Source organism: Rissa tridactyla, chromosome 5 (genome assembly GCF_028500815.1).
Source record: "Rissa tridactyla isolate bRisTri1 chromosome 5, bRisTri1.patW.cur.20221130, whole genome shotgun sequence".
Classification (NCBI taxonomy): domain Eukaryota; kingdom Metazoa; phylum Chordata; class Aves; order Charadriiformes; family Laridae; genus Rissa; species Rissa tridactyla.
In genome coordinates this window covers 11,136,666-11,160,265 of record NC_071470.1, presented here as the reverse complement: position 1 = coordinate 11,160,265, position 23,600 = coordinate 11,136,666, and the positions used below count along the sequence as shown (strand labels likewise).

The following is a 23,600-nucleotide window of genomic DNA, read 5'->3' as shown; positions in this document are numbered from 1 at the left end:
TTGCCTGCCCTGGGTTTTTTTGGGGGGGAATGAAAGCAAAACACTTATGTGCAGGATTATCCATTTTTATTATGAAACTTGGGGATTGACAGTAACTTTGACCATAAAACTAATAAGCAATAATTGAGAGACTGAGAAGTACCTTTCAAGAAACCCCACCACCTCACTGAAGATTTTTTTTTTCTAGCAAAGAGGGGAATCTATTTTCTTTGATTTTTCTTAAATAGTTTAAGAAATAGACTTTATTGAAATAGTTCTGTCATGTGAAATTTATTAGGGATAATGAAAGCATGCTTGTAAGCCTCCACAGAATGTGGGTTGTTTCTCACTTATGTAAAGGCCATATGTAGTCACTATTTTCTATTTTTTTATAAGTGACTTTTTTGGCATACAAATTTCATGGTCTTAGAGTCTGCACATACCTGTTACTTTTTTGAAAGCTCTCAGATATTGATTTATTTCGTGGCAATTATGACAATAATTCATATAATTGGTTATCATTGACATATAATCCGAAATTAATTTTTTCTGACAGTATTATGGTTACCGGTTATGTTTTTCTGAATTTGGTTGTTCTTTGGTTGTCCTTTTGATATTTTAAGCATTTTGCTTCCTTTTTCTTTCAGTTGAGAAAGTAGCTAATGAAAGCCAGAAAACACCCAGAGATGTGGTAATGATGGAGAACTTCCATCATATTTTTGCAACGCTTTCGCGCTTGAAAATTTCTTGCCTTGAGGCTGAGAAAAAAGAAGCCAAACAGAAATACACTGATCATCTTCAGTCTTATGTAATCTACTCACTCGGACAGCCTCTTGAGAAATTAAATGTAAATATATTTGAGTTTGTATACATTATCATGGTACAAGAGTAGTCTTTCTCAAGTGTTTAGTTTGCACTCTTTATCACTGCATCTATCATAATCTCTATTTTATTATTTTAGATTCGAGCACACCTGGCAAGAGTGCTCTACTCATGAGGGCAACAGTCTTGGATGAAAATAACCAAATTTTTCACGGCAATTAATAGTATTGTCTGAACAGCAGACAATGTCTCAAGGAAATGGTTTTGAGGAAGGAAAAATTTGAGAGGAAAAATAATCAGGAGTTTTGGGGATAATTTTCCTCACTTCAGCTTCAGAGAAAATAACTGTAGTTTCTGAACTGTTCAAAAACAACAAAAGTTTTAGGAAAGTTCTGTATGTCCAAAGTTGAACTACGTGTTAAAGTGAATGCTGACTTAGGTTCCGACTCATTTCTGAATGTTTCACACTGTTCATTGCTTTTTCTGTAAGCAGGATTTCCAGCCATTTATTTTCTGAAAAGTCTAAGATGTATTCTCTTCTTCAAAATCAAAATGCTATTTTGCCGCTTCCCACTGATGGGTTGACTCTGGACAGCACCTAAGCTGCCGCTTAACTAACTGCTTGCTCATTCCCCCTCTCCCTAAGTGGGACAGGAGAGAACAGGAAGACCAAAAGTGAGAAAACCTGGGGGTGGAGACAGACAGTTTAGTCTGTGAAAGAGAGAGAGGGAGGAAAAAAAAAATAAGTGCTGCAAATTACCTCCCACAAGGAGACTGATGCCTGGTCAGTTTCTGAGCAACATCCACCTTGAAGACAGCCACCACCTCCACCCCCTCCTCTAACCCTAATTTTTATAGCTGAGCATGATGTTATGTGCTATGGAACACCCTTGGGCCAGGTTTGACCTGTTCAGCAACAAGGAAAACATTGCTGTGTTATCAGCCCTGTTTTAGCCACAAATCCAAAATTCAGCATCATGCGGCTGCTATGAAGAACGTTAACTCTGGCCTGGCCAGGACCAGCGCACCATTTCAGATGATGTTGTGGCTCTGTGTGCACGTTCATAGGCATACTGCCCTCCATTTTTATTGTGTTGAGCCAACTGGTGCTGGGCAGTGAGAAGAGAGGGCAATTATGAACAAACATTGCTGTTGTGTAATTATGGTTTAAGCAGAGAAATTCCTATTCGGATGCTTACTCAGGTTATCCGAAAGATCCAGTATTTTTCCAGGCTATGGCCTCATTTATTGAGGATTTTGGGGCTGATTCAGTATTAGTTACAGGGCTGCAAAGAAAAGCTTGATTGCTTCTAAAAATGATTGATTTCTGTTTTATGCTAGTACTTACGGAGCGCTGTATCGTTGGGCTGTGCTTTAATGTTTATGGCTGAGCGCTACTTCATGCCCAATTAAAAAAACAAAAATGGGGGGAACACACAACAGTGGTCAAGCAGAATCACAACTTAACTACATATGTGCTTGCCAAATTAATTAGTTTAGATCTGTGATAATCATTAATGCTGTTATTGCTTGTTAGCATTTTTTTGAAGGTGTTGAAGCTCGTGTGGCGCAGGGTATACGAGAAGAGGAAGTAAGCTATCAACTGGCTTTTAATAAACAAGAGCTTCGTAAAGTTATAAAGGAATATCCCGGTAAGGAAGTGAAGAAGGGACTGGACAATCTCTACAAGAAGGTAGATAAACATCTCTGCGAAGAAGAAAACTTACTTCAGGTAAACTAAATCATGGCTTAAAAACCTTGTAATGTTTACACAATGTTGCACCCTTTTATTATTGCTTTTGTATATGTATTCTGTGAGAAGTGCCTACCTTCAGCATAACTCTGGAAAACCATGAGTTTTCAGTGGAGTTTTTTATAATCGCGCTCTGATTTTATTTGTTGTAACATTGATTTGAACTGTGGTGGTAGAGACAGAGTTCAGAGAGAAAATTCCTCTATGATTCCGTTATCTGACCATTAATGGATGATCTCTCTTCTGCCAAGTACAAAGAACTAGACTGAAATGAACTGTTAACCTGATACAAAATTTAGCTGGTACACTATAGCAGAATATACTTTCAGTTACATCTTCTTTGATAGTTATATTATATTATCTAAGGTTTTTCTTATACTCTGTTAAGTTGCTTTTTCTTTAAAGACAAAAGCAATCGTAGAATCACAGAATTGCCTAGGCTGGAAGGGACCTTTCAGATCATTGAGTCCAACCATCAACCCAACTCTGACAAAAACCATCACTAAGCCGTGTCCCCAAGCAGCCCGTCTACCCATCTTTTAAATACCTCCAGGGATGGTGACTCCACCACTTCCCTGGGCAGCCCGTTCCAATGCTTGATAATCCATTCGGTGTAAAAATTTTTCCTAATAGCTAATCTAAATCTCCCCTGCATCCTTGCAATACCTCTTTTAGGGCAACTTCCTCATCTTCTTTACTAGTTTCTGCTTTTGAGGTTTGGTAGGAGTCATGTAAACATTAAAGATCTTAACCTTAATGGATAAAAAAACTTCATTTTTTTTTCATGCAGCAACTCTGTTTACTGAACTTTATTGTTAGCAAGCTTTAGTTTTCAAATGACACCTGAACTGAGAATCAGTTAATGAGCCAATGTTTTGCAGTTGACATATAGTGAGTGTATTGTTCCAGTTGACGTTTCCTGAAGTTTGCTTTCTTTGGCAGGTTGTGTGGCATTCCATGCAAGATGAGTTTATACGACAATACAAGCACTTTGAAGGGCTGATAGCTCGCTGCTATCCTGGATCAGGAATTACTATGGAATTCACTATACAGGATATTTTAGACTACTGCTCCAGTATTGCACAGTCTCATTAAGCTCTAGAAAGGGAAAGAGAAGCTGGCAAAGTCTTTGCCTGTGTATAAGGGAATCAAACACTATAAATGCTATTTGTTTTTACAAGGTGGATTTCCATGTGTACGTGTAAGTTACCTGCCATGTTATGTCAAATTACACTCCTGCTTCAAACGTCTTTCAGGGCAAAATGAAACCTTTGGGGATTTGTTGCTCTTCTACTGGGTTGAAGTACTGTCTGAAAGCATTAATTCTGTGAAACACTTTGGATACAGTTATTCCCTTCCCCTAAAGTTCAGATACTTTTATTTATAATCCCTTCTCTTGCTAAAAGCAGTAAGCACTACCTTCATAGTATGCAAAAAAGATACTACTGTTTTCACTAATGTTTTGCATCTTGGAAATTATGTAAGCATTAAAGACTATCAGATCTTTCTCCTTCCTCATTTTGGAAAGTATGGATGTGGAACTTTATGCAGTGGGAATGCTGAGTTCATGTTCTGAGATGTAGTGACTATGGCCATAATTCTTAATTAAACTGTGTTCATGGTATTCTTTATTTCTATGGAGCGTTATTTCAAAAAGGTGAGAATGCAGTGTTATTTCCATTGTTTTGTCTTGGCATTGAAGTAGAATCGATGTATTTCTTAAAGCTTTTTTTTTCTTTTCCTTTGGTAAGTATGATGTAGCATCAGTACACTCCCACCCCACCTAACTCCTTCCTCCTCCTGGTGCTTCTGCTGCCTGTGATCCAGGACCTAGTTTTTCTTTACAGCTTGAGGAAATTGCCAAGTTGTTGGATAGAGCTGGGATGCGTGTAGAATAGAAGCAGGCACAATAAAGGTCAATGTGCAGACAGAGGTAAGATTACAGAATAACGTTACCTCTTGTCCTGTCGCCGGGCCCCATCCTCCTGACACCCACCCTTTAAGTATTTATAAGTGTTGATAAAGTCCCCCCTCAGTTTTCTTTTCCAGACTGAATAGACCTAAATCCCTCAGCCTTTCTTCCCAAGAGGTATGTTCTAGTCCCCTAATCATCTTTGTAGCCCTCTGCTGTACCCTCTCCAGGAGTTCCCTGTCCTTCTTGAACCAGGGAGCCCAGAACTGGACACAGTACTCCAGGTGCGGCCTCACCAAGGCAGAGTAGAGGGGGGAGGATGACCCTCCCTTGACCTGCTGGCCACAGTCTTCTTGGTGCACCCCAGGATGCTGTTGGCCTTCTTGGCCACAAGGGCACATTGCTGGCTCATGGCCATCCTGTTGTCCACCAGGACTCCCAGGTCTCTTTCCACCGAGCTGCTCTCCAGCAGGTCAGTCCCCAGCCTGTACTGGTGCATGGGGTTATTCCTCCCCAGGTGCAGTACCCTACACTTGCCCTTATTGAATTTCATAAGGTTCCACTTTGCCCAGATCTCCAACCTGTCCAGGTCTCTCTGGATGGCGGCACGGCCTCCCGGTGTGTCAGCCATCCCCCCCAGCTTTGTGTCATCGGCAAACTTGCTGAGGGTGCACGCTATCCCCTCATCCAGGTCACTGATGAATATGATTGATTGACTGATTTGGGGGTTTGAGATGCAGGTGCAAGAATAAAACCCAAACCCCAGTAATATGAATGGGAATGTTATAAAACTCCGAAGGAAAAACTAGCTTGCTCGATGGCAATTCGGCAACATTGAGGCACCTGGATTGGGGTGAGCATCTTGTAGCTTGTTAAATCCTGTTTGTCTTTTGATTACTAACATAAAATAGTTGATCCAGGTTGTATATAACCTGCTTACTGTGTCTTTGTGGGTGACAGAAGGCCACCAAAGCAACACCAAGGCGAGAAATTCCCTTAAACTAGTGTATCCGGCCTCTAAACGAGGTCACTCGTTGCTCTGACATCAGACCCGCGCTCCCTGTGGCCTGGCCTCACCGAGGGGGCACCAGGCAACCATCCTGTGGGCAGGAAATGCAGGTGAGACCCCCTGGAAAAGGCTGACGTGCGGCGGTAACCTCTGCCCCTGTCCTCTGGCTGCCACCTGAGCTAAGCTGTCGTCACGCGTGTCGTCATCCTTCCTCGGCACCAGCTCCTTCCTCAGCCCGCCGTCACAGCGCCCGGCGCGGCTCGCAGCCCGCCCCGCCCGCTTCTCGCCCTGACGTCAGCGAGCGAGGGGTTTGTCCCCTCTGGCGTCAAACGTCCGCCGGCGGAGGCCCCCCCCCTCCCCTTCCTTGCGTCACCCTGCCCCGCCCCCCGGCGCGAGGGCTGCCGGGCGGCCGGCGGGGATTGGCGGGGCGGGGCGGCGGGCGCGGGCGCGTGCCCCGTTGCCGAGGTGACAGGGCGGAAGCGGCCGTTGCTGCGCGGCGCCATTTTCAAACGGCCGGTGCGGCCTGAGCGGCGGGGCCCGCGGCCGCCGGGGCCGGCTGTCCGGCAGGGGCAGGAGGAGGAAGAGGGTGCTGCCGGCGGGACCGGGGCTCCTGGCGGGCGGGCGGCGGTGCGCTTGGGCTTCCAGCTCGGTCTCCGGCGGTGCCGGCAGCACGCCGGCCTCTCCTTCCCTCAGGGATCTGCAGGCCCCCTCCCCTCCCCGCCGGAGCTGCATCTCTGCCGAAGCCTCGCTGAAATGTCCTTAGCGGCTCGCCCTGCGGGAGTTTGCTTTTAACGGTATGGCTGGTAAGACCGACCCGGAGGGAGGGTGGAAAAAGTAAAAATAAAGCTGTTTCCAAAGGGACTGGCCGCACCTCTGTAGTACAGGCTGGGGTTGCTGAAAGTTCTTTAAAGCTTCCAGTTTGGTGAGATAATTGATGAGCAGGCTCATAAACCATAGGGTTTTCTTGTACTGTACAGGTTCTGTACAGGTTTCTTGTACAGGTTGTTCTTGTTTTCTTGTACAGGTTTTGGTAACTCTTTAAAGAAGAAATCTGTTTTTCTAGAGCAAGAGTTGTCTTTTCTATAGGGAAAGTGGTGACACTTCATAGCAATGTGGTGTTTGGATATCTAGTCAGAAGTGAACTCCCAGCAAAACAACCTCGAAACAGACTTTGCCAAAACAAGTGCAGGCTCATTCAGTATATCTGAAAACGATGTTGTGGTTATGGCATTTCACAACGCAGCCTTCAGCAGAGTGTGTAGGGGCACGTACTGGAGCATTACTATAGTCAAATGGTTGGTCCGTTACCTGGGGGAAAACAAAACTAGCTCTTTATAGCAGAATGAGCTACGTGACCAGTAATTACAGGATAGGAACAGATGTTTTGTTAACTACATTTCATACACACAGGGGAAAAAGAAAAGCCTTTAGCATATCAGTTCTGATGAATGAACGGTGCTGATGTTTTAGACTCAATAAAGAAATTGATTTCATAATATATAAATTTGTCCATGCTATTTTTTTTGTGTTCTATTGTCAGCTATGTATGTGCAGATTTTATGCTGTTTAACGCTCATCTGGGATCTGAAAGAATGGGTTAAAAGGCAAGGGACAAAATTTGCTCATTGTGTGGATGTGTTAAGAGCAGCCCAAAGGTTGCAGAAGGGTAGCACTGGACTGAGTAATAAAGTGGGAGTTAAGTCACCGTGTTAATAAAGGCAAAGTAATACACATCATGGGCTCTAAAGTGGCAGTTATCACTCAGAAAAATTAATCTAATCGATGCTTTAGAGTGATTATAAGGGCAAATGATAAGAGTTGTTAAGAATAGTGAAGGCTACAGCAAAGAATCTTTATAGCTGCTGTGTGGCTGCTCAGAGTGATCTTAATCTCAGAAAAAGCACGGCAAAGGGATAACCCGTACAAGCTACTAGAAAATTTTGGAAAATAGATTTGCTAAAGATGCTATCATGAATGACTGAAAGCATGAATAAGGAACGGTTATTTAGTAGGTCTTACAATTAAAAGAAAAAAAAAAAAAAAGGATGGGGGATGCACACACCCATGAATTTATGATATACTTTTCCAGACATACAGTTAAAATCAGGGATTCATTGCCACAGGCTATTTCGATGTAAAAGTGCAAAAGATCAAGAAAACAATTAGATGTCTAAGAAAGGTCTATCAAGTACTATTATAATGATTGAAGTTCAACTTTAGGCCCATCAAGTTCCTGTACTATAGGCTTATAGAAAGAGAAGGTATGTAGGAGTAAGATTTGGCTTATGTTTTTTATGTTTTTATACTCTTGCCATAGCAACTGTTGGAGACACGGGGTATTGGGTCAAACTGATCTTGGATTCAACTGTCATATATTCATTTTATATTTCCAGAAAACAGAATTTTCCTGATGGGGATGTTACTAGATACTTTTTGATGTCATGATAAGATTAGTGATAGACTCTTAAGTTTAGGATATGAGTTTTATGCTATGCTTGTCTAATGACAGAGGTCTGGAATTACTGACACATCATTTCTTTCCGATAAAGTACATGCAATGATTATTGTCTTTGAAGACACTTAAATCTGTGGTAAGCTCTCTGAAATAATGACCCCCAATTCTTCTTCCTACTTTCATTCCTGGACATCTTTTGGACCTATACTCCAGCTACTCATTTCCTGAACTAATTTTGGATCAGCTGTGGATCGAAGAAATATAAGATAATGCCCTTTCTTGTTTGATACTGGTGCAATAATGTCTTGAATTAAAAATTCTCAGTCTTTAGGAAGAAGAGTGATCAACTAGAAAGATGTTGGTACCTCTCAATATTAGAGTATGTTTAGGTAACTACACCTCACTTAACCGTCCATTGCAGTGATTTAGTGAGATCCTGTATCTACTTCCTAGCCACAGTTACTGGAGTGCTAACACCTGTCCATTTATTTTCTCTGTAGTTACTGTAGAAAAACTTTATTCCCTTACAAGCTGTGACACACTTTCATTCTTGATATCTCTTCTGTAAAACTTTCTCGATATGATTAGTAGAAAAATTCTTTCTCTTTCCAAAACACACGCTATTAAATCAAGTCTGATGAATGATTTTAAGCTAATTTTACCTTTTTAACTGATAGGGTGGTTCTTAAAGAATTCAACTGAATTCAACACCGAGCGTTCAATATTAATGCAGAAATACCAAGGTCTCATCACTTTTAGCTTTAATCTTTGTCTGCCAAAGGAGAGGAAAGAGTATTTGGTGCATATCAGTACGTTGACTTCCACTTAGTACATTGACAGTAACCATTTAGTGGAAGGAAGAGCACCTCTTCCTCCTTCAGCCATCCCAGTACAATATGTAAGGAATTGTTCTCCGTGCCATTGCCTAGTTAATATCTCAACATCCTGAACCTCTTCAAACAAATATTTTGGCAGTATCTGTAACTGATGTTGTGCTCATAAGGCTAGTGATTTTTCTCTTATCCATGGAGACGTACCTGGCAACCACAGTCCTGTTGCTAGACTTATTTGTAGTGTTTTGATAAAATAAGATAAAATCGTGCTTTCCAGTCTCAAACATGAGAAAAACTTGCATGTTTTCTCATTGTATTATTCATAAATAATTTTATTTTCAAATACCTGCATATATTTATTTAATATCTTTTTTAAATCTGGGGGATTGTGAAACAGCGTGGTTTAAATGATATCTGTATTCTGTCCCCTTTATATGAGATGCAAACAATGCTTCCTCAGATTGGTAGTTTGGCTGCTGAGGTCTTTGCAGCCAGTAGGTTAACTCTCTAACTCCAGAAGGACATAATGATGTAAAAATTCTTCCTCCCCTAAAGGTACATGCCAAAACCAAAATTCTCATCTGGATTCAGATACAGTAGTGCTCGTCCAGCCCCTTTTAGATCGGGTTAGTAATAAAAAGATAACTAATTGGTGAAAAGCAAAAAACACCTCTGATCCTTGAACTGTATTTTCCAGAAAACGATGCAGGTAGAACTATAGTACACCAATGTGTTTTTTTCTTTCCTGTTTTCCCTCATAGAAGAGAGATGTTCAAAGTTAATCTGTCTAGAATTTTACGTATTTTATGCAGTTTTACAAATGTTTGGCATAAGTTATGTTAAGTACTGCCTGTGAACTTTGAAAGTAAGATTTATATATGAAAGAAAAAAGCATATGGGGGTTTTAAGAATAATCTGTCAATTTGCATTGTGGAAGATACCATGACTGAAAAAAATCAGAATCTGGTTCTTAGTCTTCCCACAGAAAAATCTCTTCAGAGTTCAGTTCTTACATACTGGAAAGACAAATTTACGTTCATACTCTAACATGTTAGAAAACTAATTGCCAAGGCAAATATTTCTTTTTAAATAAATATGCAAATATACTTAAAACTTTTTAGTTGCTCTATGATTCTGTTTTGATTTACTTAAATATTAAGGACATGCTTATGCACTGTATTTCCTACACAAAAAATATTTTTTCCATTACTTTTTTCTGTATTATTACTTCTTTAAAGGACAAATGACGTAACAGACAATCTTTTGCAGGTGTCCTACTTTTCTTGACTGTGACAAAAGCTGCTTTGGAGGAGTGTTTACAATGACTGCAACTGCAGAGCGAAGGTTCATTAATCTCAGGAAACGACTAGATCAGCTGGGCTATCGGCAACCATTGGGAGTGGAGAGTTTACCTTTGGTGGAAAAGCTTTTTAGGTATTCAAAAAGAGATTCATTGAAAAAACATAGTAACCATATAGTAGGTATTATTTGATTTTTGACGTATAAGGGAGAATGCTTAGTCTGAAGATTGTTTTCAAGCAATATTCCAGAGCTAACATTCAGTTCTTGTGTATGATAAAGTCAAATAGGTTTGCTTAAGTGATGAGAACATCTTAAGATCTCATTTAATTCAGTAGAATTGTTTCTAAGGATCTATGGTCCAGGAAAATTCAACTTTTCTAACCTCATAGGAGAGGCAAGAATAGTCACTATTGACATATGCTTAAAGGACACAGTCTTATAACTGGTTGTGTAAAAAGTAATTCCTGTTGTCTGTCCTGTGACTTAAAACAAAACATTCACAGCTCCGTTTTTATGATCTTATTTGAAGAAGTTTAAATTTTTTATCTCTGTGATTTTTACAGGACACATAACAGAAGAAAAATTATCTTCTTAATATATCTTAATATATCTGCCATTTCATGGCTTTGATGTGAGTACAAACATAGTCATTTCCATAGTAATCCAGTTATATTTGCCTAAGCAAATGTAGGTATTCTGGTTCTATTGCTCTCTAGCAGCTAATACAGATGGAAGAATCATAGGCAGGCAGATGTGGAGTAATCTGCCTTCAACATTAAGTCTCATTCTTGCGTCTAACAGATAGGTTTAGTCTCTCAGTCACTGACTTTGATATTATTTTCACAAAAAAGTTTATAGCTACTTACCACTAATGGCTTCTGATCTCCATATAAATAGTAGTTACATTATGGCCTTTTTAATTCTTTACTTCAAGTTTCTTCTGTGGTAAGTAGTGCTACAACATATGTAGTGCTTGGAGGAATAAATAATTTTGCCAATTTTGAATCTCTCACTTCATGTAGAAAAGAGAATTTATTGAATTATCAGTGGTAAACTCCTGCTATGCTTTCTAAATATCTTTATTTTTCATATTTGTCCTGTCCTTTACTTTTTTTTAAGTGAATGATTCCTGTCTTTTGGATTTTCTTACCTGAATGTTCTCTTTGCCTTTCTTTGAATCCATCTGTTCTACAGTTAAAGTGGTCTCAGGGAAAGGGTTTTGTTTCTCAGGTCATAATAAATATTTGCATCTGCACTCTAAAAGCTGGTAACATTTCTAACATGTCTGATGCTCTTTTATTCTAGTGACCTAGTTCGTACAACTGAGAGCTTGCGCAGTGCAAAGTTATCTGCTGGAAAAACTGAAAAAGAATACAGCAATTATGATGCTATTTTGGAACCTTATAAAACAGAGAATGCTAAACTTACCAGGGAAAATAATGAACTACATTTAGAAATATTGAAACTGAAAGAGCAATCTGATCGGCATGTTAAAGGTAATATAAAAATTATGATACTTTTTTTTTTTTAATCCCTCCATGCCAAAATAAAATTTTGGCCAAATCCCCGATCCACAGATTCACTTATCTGTACTTATAAGTGAGGGTGAGTGGTCATTGACCATTGTGCCTTTAATGAATTAAGGCTCATGCACAGACACTTCTTTTGTGGTTAAAAAGTTTCTGAGGTCTTGAAAATCATTGTTTTAATCAAACGTGAAAATGTTAGAACTCTTCAACTTTCACACCTTGAATGTGCCTTTACTCTACAAAGGGGTTTTATTTGTATAACATGTATAAATACATATTTTTGTGTGTGTGTATATATACACATATGTACGTGTATTTGAAAATTTCATGCTATGGAAAAAGAATATAGGATTTCCTTTATGCCTATTTTGGTGCTACTAGGAAAAATAATAACGAATAAGAAAGGTAATACTGCTTTTTCTCTCCCTTGAAGATTTGAAAGTCTCCCTAAGGAGGGTTGAACATGAGACAGCTGACTTAAAATTTCTGAATAACCAATATGTACATAAAATTAAAATGCTGGAAAAAGAGAACAAAGCCAAGACTGAAAAAATCCAGCAGCTTCAGGAGAAGAATCTGCAAGCAGTGGTGCAAACACCTGGTAAGTATAAATAATCACAGATATTTTAACTTTTCTCTGAAATTTTTTTTGTCTCTTCAGAATATAATCTTTCTTTTCTTCTAGGAAGAGAAGTTACTACAGTAAAATAACTATCCAATAGAATAATAATAATAATTTTGAAAGTTTTGGCTCTGAATTCAGTCTTTTCTCTGTATGGAAGAAGTTTCATTAGCACGTCACTTGTGCTATGGACAAATTTGAATATAAACTTAGATTCAAGACTGTTAAGTTAAAATGTGACTGGAAAGCACTGTTAATCAACAGCTATTTTTATTTTTATGATGCTGCACCTGATTTAGTCAGAGGCAGGTTATTTGACACTTGAATCTTTTTGACAGCTAATCGATGATGTGTAAGTTACTAATTCAGATTTTTGTAACCAAGATCTGAAAGTAACAGGATGCAAAATATTTCTACAAACAAATATTCCAACCCTCTGAAAGTTTACAGTGTTTAAAGGGTCTTTTGATAACTTAAAATGTTCTGGATGTTACTTTCAGGTTAATTTCTTTCTCCAGGATTTCCAGCTAAGGGAAATAGAAGTATTTTGTGAAATTTTGAAACGGTCTTTTCTTTCCAAGTCATTGAATTACCTATGTATTTGTCATCTGAAGGAAATTAATAGGTAGTTAGGGGAAATTAAAATTCCTCTCTGTTTTTCCACACCTTTCTGCATTTCACGTCCTTCACTTCAAAAATGCCATGTTACGCTTTAGTCTGTCTTTCTGCGTACTTGCCACTTGGTCAACATTCTTCTGGGATTTTTCTGTACTTCATCATCAAATATTGTTTGTCCTTATTTAATCATGTGATGAAGAGTAATTGTTCCCTCTGGAAATATTACTATGTCTTCCTTTTTTTTTTTTTTTTTAATAGAATGTTGCCATGCAAGCAAATAACCTGTTCTGCTTGATATGCTTATGATATTCATTCACTGAAATAGCAATAGAATAGATTGAAAGAAAACATTACTAAACAATGCAGAGGTTAGTTCAGTCATAAAATAGTTCTTAAATGTGAAAACAAAATGTCTTTTGCAATGTTTTAATTTAGCTATTTTAGTAAAGTAAATCACTAACAGATTCAACAAGTTTGAACTGTAGAATATATAGGGTCTTAAACACTGAGGAAAATTACTTAGACTGAACTTCACATGTTTCCTTATTATTAAGCCGAACTTTTGACAAAGCTGATACTAACCTGCAAGAATGATGTTATCTAGAATGCACAAATTTTATCAATTTATGACAGTAAGATTAAAATGGTGAAACATGCCAGTTCAGAAGCAGTGGTGGAATAAATAGGAAATTTCATTTTTGTATTAAAGAAGATGACTCCCTTGCTTTAACTCCAAGTAATAGGCATTTGGGTTTGGGCTTTTAGGTGGCAGAAAAAGAAGCATTCCCTTCAGGCGTCAACGCATGCAGATAGACCAGCCTGTCCCTCCATCAGGTGTTAGTGCCTACCCAGTTCCTCAGCCAGAGGACCCTTATATCGCAGACCTTCTTCAGGTGGCTGACAATCGGTAATCTAAAGAACTTTTAAATTTTGAAGTATAGGTGTTAAATATCTTCAGTGATTTTCCAACGCCCACCTTCCTTCCACCTTTCAAATTTGCCTCAAACAAAATGGTATTTCATGAGTTTTAAGAGCACTGTAGTTCTTAAATAGAATTTTGCTTAGTGATTGAGTGCCGCTTGTGACAAAAGTTGCAAGGGATATTAATAAGCTGCTTATTTCCTTAAAGGGTTTCTCTTAAGATTTCTATACTGGTTTTAGTGTTATACCTAATTTTAGATTGCGTGTTCTGGAAAAATCTAGGTGTAATATTTTGCATGGGAGTAAACCGACCTTTTGTATTTATTTTGGAAAACTAAAATATTCTTGATTTTGTAATACTATTTTTGGCTTGGGAACCTGTATTATGAAACATATTATGAAAGGTTCAAGTCAGTTCTTTTTTCTTATTTAGGATATATCTGTAAAGGGTTTACATGGCAAGGTGTTGTCAGTGGGGGGACTGCAGGGGTGGCCTTTGAGAAGAGACCAGTGGCTACCCTGTGCTGGACATAGCCAGTTTCACCTGGCTTCAAAATGGACCTGCCACAGGACACAGCTGAGCCCATCAGCCAAGCTGGTGGCTCCCCTGTGAAAATGTATTTAAGAAAGGGTAAAAAACCCAATACTGCACAGCAGCAGTGGGAGGGAAGAGTGAGAAATATGTGAACCAACCCTGGGGACACCAAGGTCAGTGAAGAAGGACAGGGAGGAAGTGCTTCAGGCACCGGAGCAGAGATTCCCCTGCAGCCCATGAAGAAGACCATGGTGATACAGGTTGCCCGTGCGGCCCATGGAGAGCCCACATCAGAGCAGATACCCACGCTGCAGCCCATGGAGAGGAGCCCATGCAGAAGCAGGTTTTCTGGGAGGAGCTGTGGCCTGTGAGGGACCCATGCTGGGCCAGTCTGTTCCCGAAGGACTGTACTGCATGAAGAGGACCCAGGCTGGAGCAGTTCATGAAGGACTGTATCCTGTGGAAGGGGTCCATGCTGGAGCAGGGGAACAGTTTGTGGAGGAAGGAGCAGCAAAGCCAGTTATGAACTAGGCGCAGCTCCCGTTCCCTGTCCCTGCTGCACCACTTAGGGTAGCAGCAAGGTGTCAGGAGTGAAGCAGTGAAGTTGAGCTTTGAAAAAAGTGGAGGGCGGGAGGAAGATTTTTTTTTAGTTTGTCTTTGTTTATCACCACCCTACTCTATTTTTAATTAATGATAAATTAAATTAATCTTCTCGAAGTCGAGTCAGTGTTACCCATGACAGTAACTGGTAAGTGAGCTCCCTGTCTTTATCTTGACCCGTGAGCTTTTTCATCTTATTTTCTCTCCTGTGCTGTTGAGTAGAGGGAGTAAGAGGGCAGTTTGGTGGGAGTCTGGCAGCCAACCAAGGGCAACCCATCACAATATCTCAAATAACAGCTTCTGCATTAATATTTTGTATGAACAAAACTATTTTTTGTGAAATATTTACATTCGGGAGCAAAGAGAAAATACTAATATTGAATTGTTGTATGCCTATGATTCTTCCATGAATCCACGTAAACAGTATATTGCTACATTTCAGAATTCATGAACTTCAGTCAGAAGTAACAGAGCTACAGGAAAAACTAGAGATATCTGAACGTGAAATGAAAAATTATAGCAAACAGGTATGTTTACAAATTTTTTTTTTTTAAATATTATTATTTGGCTGTAGTAGGCATTGGAATGGCCTTGGTTATAATTTGTGTGTTAACCTCATTGGGAAAGCATTGTAGGGCTTGTGAAATACAATTATTCTAACTTGCCTACATTGAGCTATTTCTCTCCTCTTTGGGGACTGCAGCAATGATAAAATACTTGCCCGCCGCTTTTGCTGTTATATTTTGTGTATTAAAATTGCATTAAATAAGCCAAACTTGGTGATCATTAAGTAGAATTTGTGTCTGTCTAGGGCTTGTTAGTGCAAAAGCATTAACTGGTCCAAAATAATAATTTGGTCTACAGATAGGTTAGGATAATTTTGTTCACTGTTTGCACTGGTTATATTTTTTAAATTTTTAATTTTTGAAAGTTAATTTATGGACAGCAGATTTTACAATATTTTGAGTGGATTGATAAGGTGTGTATAATCTTTAAGTTTGCATCAATTGTTCATATCTTTCAATATCTGCAGAGTAGTGGACACAATCCTCTCTTTTTGTTCACATCTTGGTTTTCCCTTACCAATATTCCCTGTTTTTCAGCTCTATGATTTTCACACTGAAATAGTCACTTAATTAGTTTATTTAAAAGCTTTTTCCCTAAATTTAGATGCTAGTCTTGGGCAGTTAACTTGCAGCATTCATTTACTTCACTTTAAATGAAAACTCTTGGTTTCTCTTCAAGAAAATAATCTAGTAGGAATTGTTTCAGTATTTTTTTCTGAAAATTCTGTTTGATTCATTTATTTTTATTTCAAAGAAATCACTTTGTTCAGAAAAATCCAGAATGTTAAAAACAGGAATATTAAAGATAAAAATTGCATTATTAGGTACATATCTCTTTACTTAAAGTTATATAGGTGTGTATTTGAACAAAGGTTCTATTAAATGGTATAGAGGATACCAAGGAATGATTTTGGGGTTTTGTGTGTTATTTTTTTTTTCTTTAAAGGTTGAGCTAAGAGACAAAGAAATAGAGCGCCTAGTTCTAGCATTGGATGGTGGTCGTTCTCATGAGATTCTCTCTCTGGAATCGAGAAGTAAAAGCAATGAGAAGCTTATCGCCCATTTGAATTTGCAGGTAATGGATTTATCACTGGTGGTTAGTCAAAACTAAAAATATTAGCAATCTAAAAAAACCCATAAAACTTCTAGCTTTTCTTTAAAAAAAATTACAATCAGATATAAAATCAATCAATTGAACTTGCATTGCTTTTTAGGTGGCAGCGTTTCTTGTCTAAGTTTCATTTCTTGTTTTAAAAGTCTATTAGAATGGTTTTGGTAAATAATTCTATGAACTCATATCTGTACATAGTAATATGTTAATCTGAGAGTATTCAGAAAATTTCTGTGTGATGCACTGTTTTCACCAACCTTGAAAATACTTATTTTCTTTCAAATTTCTTTAGTTTATTTTTTTGTACATACCATTTATGTTTTAGGAACTAACAACGGTATATGTATTTATGATAAGGAGTAGTCCTGCAGATAATCTCATCAGATAGTGGGGAGTCTTCCATGTTGAATTCAAATGGTCCCCACCTTTACTTCAAGATAGACTTGCAAGGAAAGGATAAGCTTAGGATAAAGATGTTTGTGTTTACAGTGCATATTAGCATGCATTCATTATTGGTCTCAGAATGAGGATTTTTAAAGAAAGATACAAGACAGGCTGGAGTAAAACCTATCTCTGGATTTATACCACGCATCCTCTGTTTTTCCAACTGAGTTAGACGTTTTGTATACTCATTGTGCGTGATGTACAGTGGCATGTGAGCCAGGTTGCAGTTTATTAGCTTAGGTTCAGTGCTACAAAAATACAGAATGAGCTATGACTTGAAAGGAGTACAGCTGTCTTCAGTGATCCTGAATTAGTAAATCATGCTGAACACAAAATTGATTGTACAGAGAGTGAGCCCACAACTGCATAAAGCTGGTTTTGGGCCATCAAGATGATTTGCTCAGGCTCAGTGACAATATACCGCTTTTATTCTCTGACAATAAATGGATGGGTATCTCTATGTAGTAGTATTCATGACTATGAGAGGGCTTAGACTTTCTTCTGTGTCTCCAGTAATACCTCTTTCTGGAGTTTTGAGGAAAGTTGTATTGAGTTGGAAGTGCAGCACCTCTGTTACCTTGAATCTTCCAAAACACTCCAGGCTCCCATTTTCTTGGGTGGTGTAACTTATTATGTATATGTTTTATTCCTACTCTACATCCCAGCCTCTCTTCCCTTTACTCTCGGGGAAAAGTATACAAGGGAAAAACAATGTCTGTAGAGCAGGGTTTCTGAGGATGTTGTTTAAGATGCTGAGGTATGTTGGGGGCAAGATAGTTTTGGGGAATCTGATCTGTAAAGCTTCACTTTCGTGCAGGAATGAGCCTAAGCCTAGCAAACATACTACAAAGGTAGAGCGAAGAGTGTGTCCTCATATCTTGTGAAATTTAGGGAAACTCTTGAGTACGCTGGGTCTACCGGACTGATGCTGACGACAGGTGTTTCTATACGGATCTCTGCTTTTCAGTACTTTATTTTTAGTATCAACCTCAGGTTTTGGAGACTAGGTAAAGAGCAGTGTAGTAATGAATTCCTTCACCTTGTGCCTTTGTAAAATCATATTTTTTTATGTTGATAAGCATTACGTTCTAAAAATAGAAAATCTTGACATTTTTAACAGGATGTCGCTTTTTTACTGTGGATATAGAGATACTGTATTTCAGAAGTTTGGGAGGAACTTTTGCTACCTAGTTTAACATACGTATTAATGTTTTAATGAAAAATATCTTTCAGATTGAATATCTTCAGCAAACAAACAAAGAACTTGAAAATCGCATTCAAGACCTCTTGGACAGTAAACAAAATGTGACTAGTGAGGTAGTGCACTTAAGCAACAAAAATGAAGAGCTGTGTCAAGAACTGAATGAAATAGACCACTTGGCACAGCAGTTGGAAAGACATAAGGAAATTGTGCTGGAGACTGCAGATAAGGAAATAGGGGAAGCAAAGGTAATCGCTAACGTGTAACAGCATAAAGAATCTGATCTGCTCAGCTCTCAGGTGGCTTCATATCTTTTAATTGCAACAAATGATCTACGGGCTTGTAAAGAAAGATTAAAAAGATATTTTTTCCAGTTTACTTAATATTTTACAGAATTTCTCACTAAATGATGATTAATCACAGCAATTTTTTCTCTTTACTGTATTAGGTGACATGAGTTTGTTTAAGAGGAAATCTGCCGCCTTCTGTTAGCTTACTATGAAATAATATTCTGATATACTTAAAACTACTGATAGGTAATAGATATTTGCAACAGTGATGCTTGTGTTTGGAGAGTGTTTTTCTATGAGGAGTCATAAGACGATTTATTTAATTGTTGTGCTCAAAAAGAGCGTGTGTGTGTATACCATAAATTTTTTATGCTTTCCCTTTGTAGGAGCTTTACTACTTAAAATTTGGCAGATTACATGGACCTAATTGTACTTTATTTGTCTCTTTCCTTAATTTTTTGTAACAAAGGGATTGTTGTCATTTTTAATATGTAAGTTTTAACATATAGGTTAATTTTGGTTGATAGAAAGAAATTGAAAGAAAACATGGTGAAATACAGGATCTTGAAGAAACAGTAACAAGGCTTAAATCGGTAAGTAAAAATACTTTTGTTTCTTGTTTGTAGTGTTTTTGTTTTACTGTCATCCACCTGATTCTTTCATTTACTATAACAATTAACACTTTAACAATTAACAAGAGAACTTTTACAGTATCTCAAGGCTCTATTGTAATAAATTAATAATTAATAAATGAAAGAGCTAAAGACGCTACATCATATTTTTTCAAAAGTAAACTGAAAGAAATCTCTGTAGACAGTGTGGTTCACTATGTCCTTATTGCACATTTCCTTATTTCTGCTATCTGAAGTTGTAATTTCCGTGATATAATCATTTTTAGCACAAACGAGTTATGGCATCCTAGAGGATTTTCTTCATGTAGAAACTACTTTTTCTCTTCATCAGCAGGTGAATAATTACACAATACTTGCTCGCTCAGAAACAAAGCATAGTAGCCCAAGTGAAAAACATCAGTATCACCAATTCCTTGAAGACCAAACTCTTTTCAGCATGTAGCAAGCTGGGTATTAGTTGAGCACAGTGGGTTTTTTTAGTATTTGTAGTGAACTTGAAAATACAAAAATATTTCGTTTTCAGGCCACCAGATTATAGGAAAGACATGCTAACTAACATTTGATCAGCTGCAGGGGTTGCCCGAGATGCCGTATTGTGATGTACTTTAACACAACAGTGTTACTAAATGCCATTAAAAATTATTTCTTCCTTTAGTTATGACTTTTTTTCATGTTTGTATCCCACTATCCTTCTGTATTGGTTTCTTGAATTAAACAAGGGTTAATCTTGCTTGTTTTGTTACTGATTGCAAACCATGTCAAAACTAATGCTTACTTTGATGTAATTAAAAAGTGGTATAAAAACAATGATGACCTTTAACAAATGTTAAAGCACAAAACATCCAGGTAAAATGGAATTAAACAGTGTTGAATACTAAAAGTTTAACAAAGCTTTTTATAGTTATTTCCAAATGTCTCTATTGGCACTTCTAATTTTTGTAATAATACTTGTTACTTCAGGAGCTGTCCTCATGTCGTAGGGAGAATGAGAGACTGAGTGAAGAACTCTTTGCTAAAACAGATGATAAAGAGAATCTTGAACTGTTGTTAAACCAACTTGAACAAGAGAAGCAAAGGCTAACAGAAAAAACGGAGAACTTGGAAATAAAAGGTAGATCATCAATTGAGGATTCCTGTAAATTATCTTTCTATGATTGTTGAAATAGAAAACCTTGCATATTTAAGATTAATTAATAATCTGAAGTTAATAATACTAAAAGACTTGATATATGTCATCTAAAAAGAAGACTGTATAGGTCTTCAGTCAGACTTGAAGTGAAAACTTTTGTCACAGAAACATGTTTTCATTTGGTATGTGACCTCAAGTTGTGCCAGGGGATGTTTAGGATGGATATTAAGAAAAATGTCTTCACAAAATGGGTTATCAAACATTGGAACAGGCTGCCCAGGGAAGTGGTGGAATTGCCATCCCTGGAGGTATTTAAAAGATAGGTAGACGTGGTGCTCAGAAACATGGTTTAGTGGTGGACTTCACAGTGCTAGATTAACAATTGGACTCGATGCTCTTAAAGGTCCCTTCCAACCTAGATGATTTTATGATTCTATAACTAGAAGTTGAACTTTTTATTGTGATCCCACAGGACATTCTAATACTAATACTATGGCAATTTTATACAAAATAATTTATTTTCTCCAAAACTGTTTTTATTCTCTCTCTTTCTGAGCGAGTGCATTCAGACTGTGTTTCTTGAGAGCTTTATCCAGTTGGATCTTGAAAACTTCCAGGGATGGAGATTGCACAGCTTCTCTAGGCAGCCCATTCCAGTGTCTGTTTATCCTCAGAGATAAAAATTGTTTTCCCTGTATTGGTTGTAATTGCCCATAGCAATCAATCACCATTGTTCCTCATTTACCTACTGTGTACCTCTGTGAAGAAATTGGCTCCGTGTTATCTACAGCCCCCTCTTGGTATTGTTAGTCTGCTGTTGGGTCTCCAGGTCTTTTCCAGCCTGAACAAGCCGAGTTTCCTCAGCAATAATTCCCCCAAGGCAAGTATTCTACTCCCTGGCCATCTTGGAGGGCCTCCCCTGAACTCGCTCAAGTTTATCAACGTCTTTCTTGTACTAGGGGGGACAAAACTGAACACAGTATTGTAAATGTCATCTAACGAGTGCAAGTAAAGGGGAATAATCACATCCCTCAGTCAGTGTCCCTGTTGAAACAGCCCAATATGCTGCGACAACTCTATCGGTTCCAAAGCACGCAACTCACTCGTGTTTAGCCTACTGTCAGCCAGAACTCCTACATCCTTTCCACCAGATTGGCTGCCCAGATGGTTGCTGGGAGTTAGTCCATCCCAAATGCAAATGTCTTTGTGGAAATTCATGAGATTCCTATAGAGTTGTTCTTATTTCTTTTTCTGCAGAACGAGAACTTGTCCTAGAAATAGAAAGAATGAGATTAGAATACGGTATAGCCCTGGGAGACAAATCTCCATCTCGTCTAGATGCATTTGTAAAGACTTTAGAAGACGACAGAGATTATTATAAGCAAGAATTAGAATATCTTCAGAAAATGATAAAACGAAGACCTAGCCCGAGCCATAGGACTCCAGAGAAGGTAAAGTTCCTGTTGTCAAGACAAGCTGAAAAAATAATGAAAATACTGTAAAACCAGTTAAGGAGCTATCAAATATATTTTCAAATTCAGTAGCAGTAACTGACTGTAGTATTTTTCTAAATTACATTCATAACATAAAAAATTAACTGAGAGAAACTCCAGTGAACTTGCATTTTATTTTCCTATTCAGATTCTACAGTAACATATTGATTAATTATTGACCAGCTTGTTTGAAATAAATAGAACTAAATGATAAACAGGAAAAGGTTGAAATCTTATTGTCAGCTGTTTTGCTTTTTCTCCTTAACAGTTAGTTCTTATTGTTTAAATTATACCACCAATACCAAGCTTTTTCTTGCAGTTAATATTTATTATGAGTGTATTTTTCATGTATTACTAATGGTGTGAATTCTTTCTTTTTTGTATTAATTATAAAAAAAAATTTAATTAATATATTATAATATAAATTTCATTAATCACTTTGCAGAGTGAAGATGTTAGATTGATCACCAGAGAAAGAGATGAGCTACGGTCCATATTAGACAGATTTGAAAAACACATGATAGAAATTCAATCCAATGTCAAATTATTGACTGCAGAAAGAGACAGATTAAATGTTCTTTATGAGCAGGTGAGATTGCTTATAATTGGCATTGAAATAACTGATTGACACTTGTACTGTTGTTTATTTAAAATCAAAAAACTTCCTTCTGTAGTGGAACTTGAGGAGTATAGACCTACTAGAATACAACCAATAATAATACAATATATACCTATTTTTATTACTTGTTAATAAAATTATGTATTCCAAAGTTAATATCTTTACTTCCAAAGTTAATATCTTTACTTCAAAGCCGTTATAACTTACTGTATTGACATTCAGAAATGAGAAAGATCAGGAAAAAATAATCAATAGAATGCATGAGGAAGTTGGGTAAGGATACAGGCTAGAAAGCAAGGAAGAAGTAGCAATAACTGATAAGAAAACAGAGTGAAGTTAGGCTATACTTGGAACAGTAAAAGGATGATGGCTATGTTGGAAGCATAAGTTGTCATGCCACTGCATGGTTTAGGGAATATATTTTAGTTATCTAGGGAAAAATAAGACTATAATAGCACTTCTATTATAGTAACAGCATTGAAACTTCCTTTTTTGTTAGGGTATACACTTTATTAATTGCAGTCCACGTATGCTAACAAAGAATTATCTTTTAAAGTCTCAGGGTGAATTAAACAGGATGAGAAGAGAAGCAAAACATAGTTTCGTTTCTCAAAGTCATGTGGAAGAAGAAAGAGACAGGGCACTGACTGACTTGAGGAGGCTAACGACAGAAAAAGAAAGCCTCAGAGAAAAATTAAAGGTGAGCTTCTTTGCTTACAGTGAGGTGGCATATAGGGAAGGGCTTATACGGTAACGCTGTGTTTGTGGCTGGCTGGCTGTCCATTCCCCTTTTCATACCTGGTTTCAAACTCACTTGAGAGAGCTCTTTGTCTGAATTATCCTTGTAAACTCGGTTCCTGGGTGGGGATAGGGGGAGAGGAATATGCTTAAAGTGTCTGAGGGCAAGCATGGCATCACCTTGTGTGAAGAACTCCTCAATCACAGAATATTTTTGTGTATGTATTACTTCTAAGAAGCTTGTGTATCACACATGGTTCTTATCCCACAAACTAGGGACTTTATGGACTTTTTCATATTAACTAATCTTTAGTTATCGTTGCATTTTGTATCAGACCTGTGACTGAACCATCAAACATAGTTTCATAGCAATCCAAGTTTCATTATTTTTAACTTCTATGAAAATACTTGTTAATGCAATAATTTCCTTGTTACTCTGACCTTTTGATGTCTGTAATTAATGTGCATTAATGTCTTACTTGGTTGT

The 23,600-nt window shown here is 37.8% G+C and overlaps 2 protein-coding genes across 8 annotated transcripts in view; both read left to right on the top strand.

Annotated features, from left to right (window-relative positions):
- Window positions 1–4,178, top strand: part of EXOC1 (exocyst complex component 1) — a 31,073-nt gene extending 26,895 nt beyond the window's left edge. For 6 of the 7 annotated variants that reach the window (XM_054202709.1, XM_054202708.1, XM_054202712.1 and 3 more), the window contains 3 exons: window positions 627–826; window positions 2,339–2,533; window positions 3,497–4,178. In XM_054202709.1, the coding sequence (XP_054058684.1) occupies window positions 627–826; window positions 2,339–2,533; window positions 3,497–3,649 (548 nt within the window). In that variant the 3' untranslated portion in view covers window positions 3,650–4,178. Of the gene's footprint in view, window positions 1–626; window positions 827–2,338; window positions 2,534–3,496 lie in introns of those variants that run through there. The other variant, XM_054202714.1, reaches the window with a different exon arrangement.
- Window positions 4,179–5,981: 1,803 nt separating this feature from the next.
- CEP135 (centrosomal protein 135) overlaps window positions 5,982–23,600 on the top strand; it is a 41,666-nt gene continuing 24,047 nt past the window's right edge. Inside the window, exons 1-13 of the mRNA XM_054203863.1 lie at window positions 5,982–6,269; window positions 10,033–10,197; window positions 11,371–11,561; window positions 12,028–12,195; window positions 13,600–13,741; window positions 15,333–15,417; window positions 16,403–16,531; window positions 18,245–18,460; window positions 19,030–19,095; window positions 20,095–20,245; window positions 21,521–21,714; window positions 22,202–22,345; window positions 22,932–23,075. Coding sequence (XP_054059838.1) covers window positions 10,085–10,197; window positions 11,371–11,561; window positions 12,028–12,195; window positions 13,600–13,741; window positions 15,333–15,417; window positions 16,403–16,531; window positions 18,245–18,460; window positions 19,030–19,095; window positions 20,095–20,245; window positions 21,521–21,714; window positions 22,202–22,345; window positions 22,932–23,075 — 1,743 coding nt within the window. The 5' untranslated portion in view covers window positions 5,982–6,269; window positions 10,033–10,084. The remainder of the gene's footprint in view (window positions 6,270–10,032; window positions 10,198–11,370; window positions 11,562–12,027; window positions 12,196–13,599; window positions 13,742–15,332; window positions 15,418–16,402; window positions 16,532–18,244; window positions 18,461–19,029; window positions 19,096–20,094; window positions 20,246–21,520; window positions 21,715–22,201; window positions 22,346–22,931; window positions 23,076–23,600) is intronic.